Source organism: Chiloscyllium plagiosum, chromosome 11 (assembly GCF_004010195.1).
Source record: "Chiloscyllium plagiosum isolate BGI_BamShark_2017 chromosome 11, ASM401019v2, whole genome shotgun sequence".
Lineage (NCBI taxonomy): Eukaryota > Metazoa > Chordata > Chondrichthyes > Orectolobiformes > Hemiscylliidae > Chiloscyllium > Chiloscyllium plagiosum.
In genome coordinates this window covers 41561470-41569993 of record NC_057720.1, presented here as the reverse complement: position 1 = coordinate 41569993, position 8524 = coordinate 41561470, and the positions used below count along the sequence as shown (strand labels likewise).

Below are 8524 nucleotides of genomic sequence, written 5' to 3'. Positions count from 1 at the left end.
GGGGGGATTTGATAGAGACATACAAGATGATCAGAGGATTAGATAGGGTAGTCAGAAAAAGACTTTTTCCTAGGATGACGATGTCAGCTTGTACGAGAGGGCACAACTACAAATTGAGGGGTGATAGATTTAAGACAGATTTCAGAGGCAAGTTTTTTACGCAAAGAGTCGTCAGGGCATGGAATGCCCTACCTGCTAAGGTAGTCAACTCAGCCACATTAGAGAGATTTAAACAATCCTTAGATAAGCACATGGATGATTTTGGGACAGTGTGGGGGGACGAGCTGAGAATAGTTCACAGGTCGGCACAACATCGAGGGCCGAAGGGCCTGTTCTGCGCTGTATTGTTCTATGTTCTAAACCATTTTCTTTAAGCCTATGACTTTAGTCAACCAACACTTAAATTATTAATTATACAATGACACTGAACTTACCATAACATTTCGTGCAGACTAGATCAAGAATTTGCTTAAATTTATTTATCATAGGTGGCAAAGGTTTCAAATCAATCTTCTTGAAATCTTCTGGGCAATCATTCCTTGAATGTCCATCCCGTTTGCAGATGCTGCATACAATTGTTGGGGGCTGAAGGTGACAGGAAACATTTACTAACTTCATATAACCTGACAAATAATTGTTACCCTTTTAAGATTACCATACTACTTATACAAAAAATTAAAATGAGGCATCAATCTTATTTGTCACCAAGTGATGGCACTTTTGAATGCAGAACTGCCAATACTAGCTTTGTTGCTGTACCCAGATATCTCCCAAGGATGGAGACAAAACTGGGAGTTATTTCCAGCCCTGTCAAAACAATATACAGGTAGACAATCCTTTATCCGGAATTCTGAAATCTGAAAAGCTCAGAAATCCGAAGTTTTTGTAGTGAAGTTTGTTTTCCCATAACAAGGTTGTTTGGCGCGCAAACAGTTAACCCAACTTCATATCCACATGACCCACATCACTCAGATGTGACGTAGTGGCGTGGTTCTGCACTGGCAGGTGTCAATGCTGTCTCAGCGCTCATAGAACTTACAGGTTGCGCCTGCTGCTGGGTAATTTTTAAAACATTTTACTATGAAAATGTCATTTAATCCTTTATCCGAAAAATTCCAAAATCTGAAAGACAGATGGTCCCGAGGGTTTCAGATAAAGGACTGTCTACCTGTAGAGTGCATCCATTTCAATGCAGACCAACTTCTGTCCAGAGTACTTCCTTTAATAGCCAATTTGTTTCCTCAACCAACCAACAAGAAATTCACCCTAAGTAATTATTTTAAATGCAACAAAAACACAGAATAATTCACAAAACTAGCTCAATTTTACCTATAATACTTCCTATTTCTTGTTGGAAGTCCATTACAATTGTCTTCCCTGGGGAGTTGAGTTGTCCTTACTACAATTTGCGTTTTTCCAATGGGTGCCCCTTCCACGTAGCCCTTAATAAGCATCTCACTAGTTCCAACACAATGAATGATGATTTCAATCCAAAATATTGAAAGTGTACAAAATACCAATATTTAGGCGACTTTAGTGGGCGGCACGGTGGCACAGTGGTTAGCACTGCTGCCTCACAGCGCTAGAGACCCGGGTTCAATTTCCCCCGTGTCTGCGTGGGTTTCCTCCGGGTGCTCCGGTTTCCTCCCACAGTGCAAAGATGTGCGGGGCCGGTGAATTGGCCATGCTAAATTGCCCGTAGTGTTAGGTTAAAGGGGTAAATATAGGGGTATGGGAGGGTTGCGCTTCGGCGGGTCGGCGTGGACTTGTTGGGCCGAAGGGCCTGTTTCCACACTGTAAGTAATCTAATCTTAACTGCTGACAATCCAACTTTCTTTGTTAAATGACATTTTTTTCTCTTTTTCTTCAGAGATTTGAAGTGATGAATTTTGCCAGCTATTTACCGTAGTTCAAAATCCAATTGGTCTACTTTTTAACCACAAGACACTCTATCTTCTTCTTTACTATTGTAAAGTAAGCAATGTCTTCTCTTCACTTTAAGAGTTCTTTGACCTCAATATCTGCTATGTCATCATGATTTTGAAGTTCCCTCTGATGCTCACTAATGCAAATAATGTTCACTTCCTTGTTCCAAAAAATCCATGTGGTTGACTGTCACTCAATCTAACACTAATTTCCAATCAAACACAATGATTGGCTGCCATATAAATTAAAACTAAAATTAATTAAATCTGCTATATGTTTAGACAAGATATTAATTAAGAATACCAGATATAAATGATAATTTTGAAGTGCAAGAATCAAAGATTACTGAAATTAAAAATGATTAATTTCAACGTTGTTGAATTACTTAAAGTGTACATTACATTTAAATAGATAACTATCTTAGTGATCCTGTTGCATTTAAATAGTACTTCTTGCACTTGAGCTAAATGGCAAAGCACCTAGAAAAGGAAATTAGAGTACATATGCAGAGATCATGATCTACCTTCTACTCAGTTGTTTTAAATCCAACATGGAAATTTAAACAAGAATTTATGTTATTATCCTGTCATGCATTTCAAAAAGATTAAGGTGAACATGAATCCAAGTACAGTATATCTTTTTCCATAAAGCAATCTACTGTCTAGATATTCCACGTTTCTAAACAATTTTAAGTCCTGAATTAGTTCTACATTTCAGCGTATGTGCTTAAAAATCTAGAACTATAAAACTTTAAAAAAATCTTAAATTCTCTAAGTCTCTTGACCAATGTTGTTACTTGTGTGGCCTTTCTGAGGTCCACCTTCAATACTTACACTTCATTATTAAAAGTAATTGCCAAAGATGGAGAGGATGAGAAGACTGAGTTCAAAACATCACATCAGGTTTTGCAAATGTTGTGCAAATGGAAATTCAAATTAACGGTGAGCAATTGCAAATTCAATTGACAATTCATTTATTGTGATTTTTTTTAAGAAAAAGTACCTTTCCTCAATAACTTTACTGGCCTGCATTTTGTGAACAGTAATACAGTTGCTGTTGACCCCAAAGAAAGTGTCCAGTGATTTCTGTGTTTTTGGTTTACCCTTCCTGACAATAGATTAAACCTGATAGCAATTCAATGGGATCTCTAAGCATGTAGTAACAGTGATGTCAGTAAGCAGGTAAGCCGCCAATTACATTGAAGTATTTCACAGACAGCAAACCAGGGATATGAAAGCCCTCAATCTTTTTACTCAATTAAAAATTTTGGATAACGAATAAGATGACAATTTGATTGAGATACAAGTTAAAACAAAGATAAACTTTTATAAAGACCGTCATATCTTATTGTTTTTATCATCATGAAGATGTTTAGCACTCAACTGATATAAAAGTAGATTTTCAGGGCTAGTGAGCACTGCTACTAAACATCAAGTAAGATCTTATTCAACTTAGTCGCTAAATCACTGACAGCAACTGCAGCATTTTGTATTATTCGGCAAATGTGTGCCTCTAGAAGTCACTGTCAGCTTCAGTGCATTAACAATGTCATCGATGACAATTACACCATCGTAACCAATACAAAATCCTGCTGGACATTCCTAAATAAGCCTATTGTAGGTCTTATCCTAGAACATTTCTTGAATTTACAGAGGTCACACAATACAACTTCTAGATAAAAGAATAATTTTAATCATTCTTTAAAGCTTGCACTATAATACATAACTCAGTTCAAGCATATCTAAAGGATAACTTGCCTTTCCATTCGTTAGAATGCTTTTCTCAAAGACATAATGCAGCTCTCCTGTTGCTGATGCATTCCCAGTGTCATCAATAACAGTGCAGCTTGAAGCTTCAGTTTCTGTTGTGCAAGTTAGTGAGGTAGTTGATACACAACTGGCAGTGCAATTTGTTCCTTCTGAGCAATGTACTCCGAGTTTGCAACTATCTTTTTGTCCATGCAGTTGCAAACTGGCTGGCAGCATCATATTTTCCATGGATTCATGTCCTAACTCTTCCAGGCCTGCCTGCTTTGAACAACTCTCTGAAGAACCTGAAAGTGCCAGTGTTCTAGTGGATTGTTTGACTGAATCACAACTGAGTAATCTTTCACTGGAATCTCTGGTAAAGTTGCCAGCCTCTGGTTTCCCAAGATTGCATTTTTTAAAATTCACTGCAATTCCACTATTGGAAGATGGAACACTCTTCAGTTCCAAATGCTCAGCATCTATATTAACATTTGAAGTACAATCAACAGTTGTGTTAATATATTCTGATGTTCCACTGTCATTGGTTCCATTTGTTATTTCTTCTTCAAGCGAAGATTCTTTAATATCTCTCCCTATTTCAGTTTCCTTCTGAGGCAGGCAACAATTCCCTGAATGTTCTTCTGATTTTAAAGGCTTTTTATTGTTGACTTTCCCTTTTTTCCTAGCATCTGGTTTTAACTTAATCCCATCTTTCATTTGAGGGGATGCGAAATATTTATATGCAGTCCTAAATCGTTCCAGAATATACTCAAACACCATCTGGCTGTTCAAACTGCGAGCAATATTTCTCTTTAGTGCAAAAGGGTCTATAAAAAAAGTGAACACAACAATTATATTATGCAACATTTTTTCTTATACATCAAATGCACTTGAAAAAGGTCATTGAAAACGTATAATGGCATCTATTACCAACTCTCAGAAATCTCAATTTAGTATTGCAAGGCTGTCAAAATGACCTAGTCTGAAGACCTTGGAGGGGGTCCAGAGGAGGTTTACAAGAATGATCCCAGAGATGAAGGTCTTGTCCCATAAGAAACGGTTGAGGACGCTGGGTCTGTATTCAAAGCAGTTTAGAAGGATGAGAGGAATCTAATCGAAACTTATTGAGAGGCCTGGACAGCGTGAATGTGGAGAAGATGTTTTCGATAGTAGGAGAGACCCAAGGGCACAGCCTCAGAATGAAGGAGCAACCCTTCTGTACTGAGATAAGGAGGAATTTCTTCATCCAGAAGGTGGTACATTTTTAACTTAATTCATTCATGGGGTGAGGGTGTTGCTGTCTGGGCCAGCATTTATTGGCTAGAAACCACACTGCTGAGAGTCTGGAGTCACATGTAGTTCAGAACAGATAAGGATGGCAGTTTCCTTTCCAAAAGGAAATTAATGAATCAGATGGATTTTCCGACAATCACCTATGGATTCATGCTCATCACTGGAATTTTAATTCCACTTTTTTAAAAATCAAATTCCACCATCTGCCATGGGGGGATTTGAACGCAGGTCCTCAGAACATTACCTGGGTCTCTGGATTAACAGTCCTGTGATCATACCAACAGGCCACCCCCTCTACAATGGACTCATTGCCACAGAATCCTGCATAGGCCAAGTCATTGAGTGTATTTAAGACAGAGATAAATAGGTTTTCCAAAAGTAGCCTCACCAATGTCTTGTACACCTACAAGGTGCCATCCCAATGCTCGTAATCAATTTTCTGACCAATTAAGGCAAGCATGCCCAAACAGCTTCTTCACTGTCCTGTCTACCTGTGACTTTCTTTTACTGCAGCTTAGGAGGCTGAGGGGTGACCTTATAGAGGTTTATAAAATCATGAGGTATAAAAAAGGTCTTTTACCCAGGGTGGGGGAGTCGAAAACTAGAGGGCATAGGTTTAAGGTGAAAGGGGAAAGAGTTAAAAGGGACATGAGCGGCAACATTTTTTACACAGTTGCGTAAATGGAATGAACTGCCAGAGGAAGTGGTAGAGGCGGGTACCATTACAATATTTAAAAGTCATTTGGACAGGTACATGAATAGGAAAGATTTAGAGGGATATGGTCCAAACACAGGCAATGGGACTAATTTAGTCTGGGAAACCTGGTCGGCATGGACAACTTGAACCAAAAGGTCTGTTTCCATGCTGTGTGACTCTATGACTTGATGACAGGGATCGGCTGTTTTTTAGCCATATGCTCATTTAAGGGCTCATGCAATTCGCACTCTTGATTAGTGGAATATTTTTCAACTTGTTCAGCTACCAAATGGCTCTCTAAAGAAATCCAACATCAGAAATCATATTAAAATAAGTTATTTTCCTCATTTCCTATTGCTGGCATCCACCTTCTCATTAATACACAAATACTCTCATCTTCAATGTCTTGTTTGTCATTATTACTGACATTTGAATAACAATATTGCAGTTTTTAAGGTATTGCTGATTTTGATTAAATGTAAAAAGTAGCTTTTTCCTGTTAATAACACTGCCAGTCCTTCATCTAGGATGCTGGATAGGTACCTGGATAAGTATGAAGCAGATTTCATTCGAAGGAACTTTGGGGGAAGGTGATTTACGTAAGGTTTGCTGCAACACATAACAGATGAGCAGAGAGAAGAAAAGGTCCGAAGCAAAAAGTCTACTTGCAGTGAGGTCAATGGCGAAGAGGCATCACCAACCACAATATGATATGCGTACAGGGAAAGTAGCTGATTGGTGACTTGCAAAAGTCCATAAGTTATCAGATTCTTGCAGGCTGTGAGAATGAACTGGGAACTGTAGTGAGAATGAGCAAATTGATCATGGCCTCATGGTATGGGAAAGCATTCAAGTTGGGGGCACCAAATAGTTCTAGTAGTAGTGGTAGTAGTAGCAGTAGTAATATCAATTCCTGTGCTTCCATTATTGCTCAGTGGCCCTTTTGCTTTCATTCCCTTTTTCTTTTTCTAAATGGTCGATACAACTGAGTGGCTTGCCAGGTCATTTCAGAAGGCAATTATGCAGCAACCATATTTCTGACAGTCTGGTGTCATTTGAAGGCCAGACCAGGCAAGAATGGCATTTTCTTAGAGGACATTAGTGAACCCAATGATATTGGAAGGGAAAAGATTGAGATTTTGAAGGGAGATTACAGAGAGTTAGGCAGAAATTTAAAAAGGAGGTCCTCAAGGGTAGTAATATCTGGATTACTCCCAGTGCTATGAGGTAGTGAGGGCAGGAATAGGAGGATAGAGCAGATGAATGCATGGCTGAGGAGCTGGTGTATGGGAGAAGGATTCATGTTTTTGGATCATTGGAATCTCTTTTGGGGTAGAAGGGACCTGTACAAGAAGGACGGATTGTACCTAAATTGGAAGGGGACTAATATACTGGCAGGGAAATTTGCTAGAACTGCTTGGGAGGATTTAAAATAGTAAGATGGGGGGGGGGGAACCCAGGGAGATAGTGAGGAAAGAGATCGATCTGAGACAGGTACAGCTGAGAACAGAAGTGAGTCAAACAGTCAGGGCAGGCAGGACAAGGTAGGACTAATAAATTAAACTGCATTTATTTCAATGCAAGGGGCCTAACAGGGAAGGCAGATGAACTCAGGGCATGGTTAGCAACATGGGACTGGGATATCATAGCAATTACGGAAACATGGCTCAGGGGTGGGCAGGACTGGCAGCTTAATGTTCCAGAACATAAATGCTACAGGAAGGATAGAAAGGGAGGCAAGAGAGGAGGGGGCGTGGCACTTTTGATAAGGGATAGCATTACGGCTGTGCTGAGGGAAGATATTCCTGGAAATACATCCAGAGAAGTTATTTGGGTGGAACTGAGAAATAAGAAAGGGATGATCACCTTATTGGGATTATATTATACAGCCCCCAATAGTTGGAGGGAAATTGAGAAACAAACTTGTAAGGGGATCTCAGCTATCTGTAAGAATAATAGTGTAGTTATGGTAGGGGATCTTAACTTTCCAAACATCGACTGGGACTGCCATAGTGTTAAAGGTTTAGATGGAGAGGAATTTCTTAAGTGTGTACAAGACAATTTTCTGATTCAGTATGTGGATGTAGCTACTAGAGAAGGTGCAAAACTTGACCTACTCTTGGGAAATAAGGCAGGGCAGGTAACTGAGGTGTCAGTGTGGAAGCACTTTGGGGCCAGCGGCCATAATTGTATTCATTTTAAAATAGTGATGGAAAAGGATAGACCAGATCTAAAAGTTGAAGTTCTAAATTGGAGAAAGGCCAAATTGACGGTATGAGGCAAGAACTTTCGAAAGCTGATTGGAGGCAGATGTTCGCAGGTAAAGGGACGGCTAAAAAATGGGAAGGATTCAGAAATGAGATAACAAGATTCCAGAGAAAATATATTCCTGTCAGGGTGAAAAGGAAGGCTGGTAGGTATAGGGAATGTTGGATGACTAAAGAAATTGAGGGTTTGGTTAAGAAAAAGAAGGAAGCATATGCAAGGTATAGACAGGAGAGATCGAGTGAATCCTTAGAAGAGTATAAAGAAAATAGGAATATACTTAAGAGGGAAATCAGGAGGGCAAAACGGGGACATGAGATAGCTTTGGCAAATAGAATTAAAGAGAATCTAAAGGGTTTTTACAACTATATTAAGGGCAAAAGGGTAACTAGGGAGAGAATAGGGCCCCTCCAAGATCAGCAAGGCGGCCTTTGTGTGGAGCCTCAGAAAATGGGGGAGATACTAAATGAATATTTTGCATCAGTATTTACTGTGGAAAAGGATATGGAAGATATAGACTGTAGGGAAATAGATGGTGACATCTTGCAAAATGTCCAGATTACAGAGGAGGAAGTGCTGGATGTCTTGAAACACA

General features: G+C 39.3%; 1 protein-coding gene across 1 annotated transcript in view; it reads right to left on the bottom strand.

Moving 5' to 3' along the window:
• LOC122554722 (terminal uridylyltransferase 4-like) overlaps positions 1-8524 on the bottom strand; it is an 86545-nt gene that overhangs the window by 40117 nt on the left and 37904 nt on the right. Inside the window, exons 11-12 of the mRNA XM_043700098.1 lie at positions 3684-4501; positions 435-585 (exon numbers count right to left, since the gene is read on the bottom strand). Coding sequence (XP_043556033.1) covers positions 435-585; positions 3684-4501 — 969 coding nt within the window. The remainder of the gene's footprint in view (positions 1-434; positions 586-3683; positions 4502-8524) is intronic.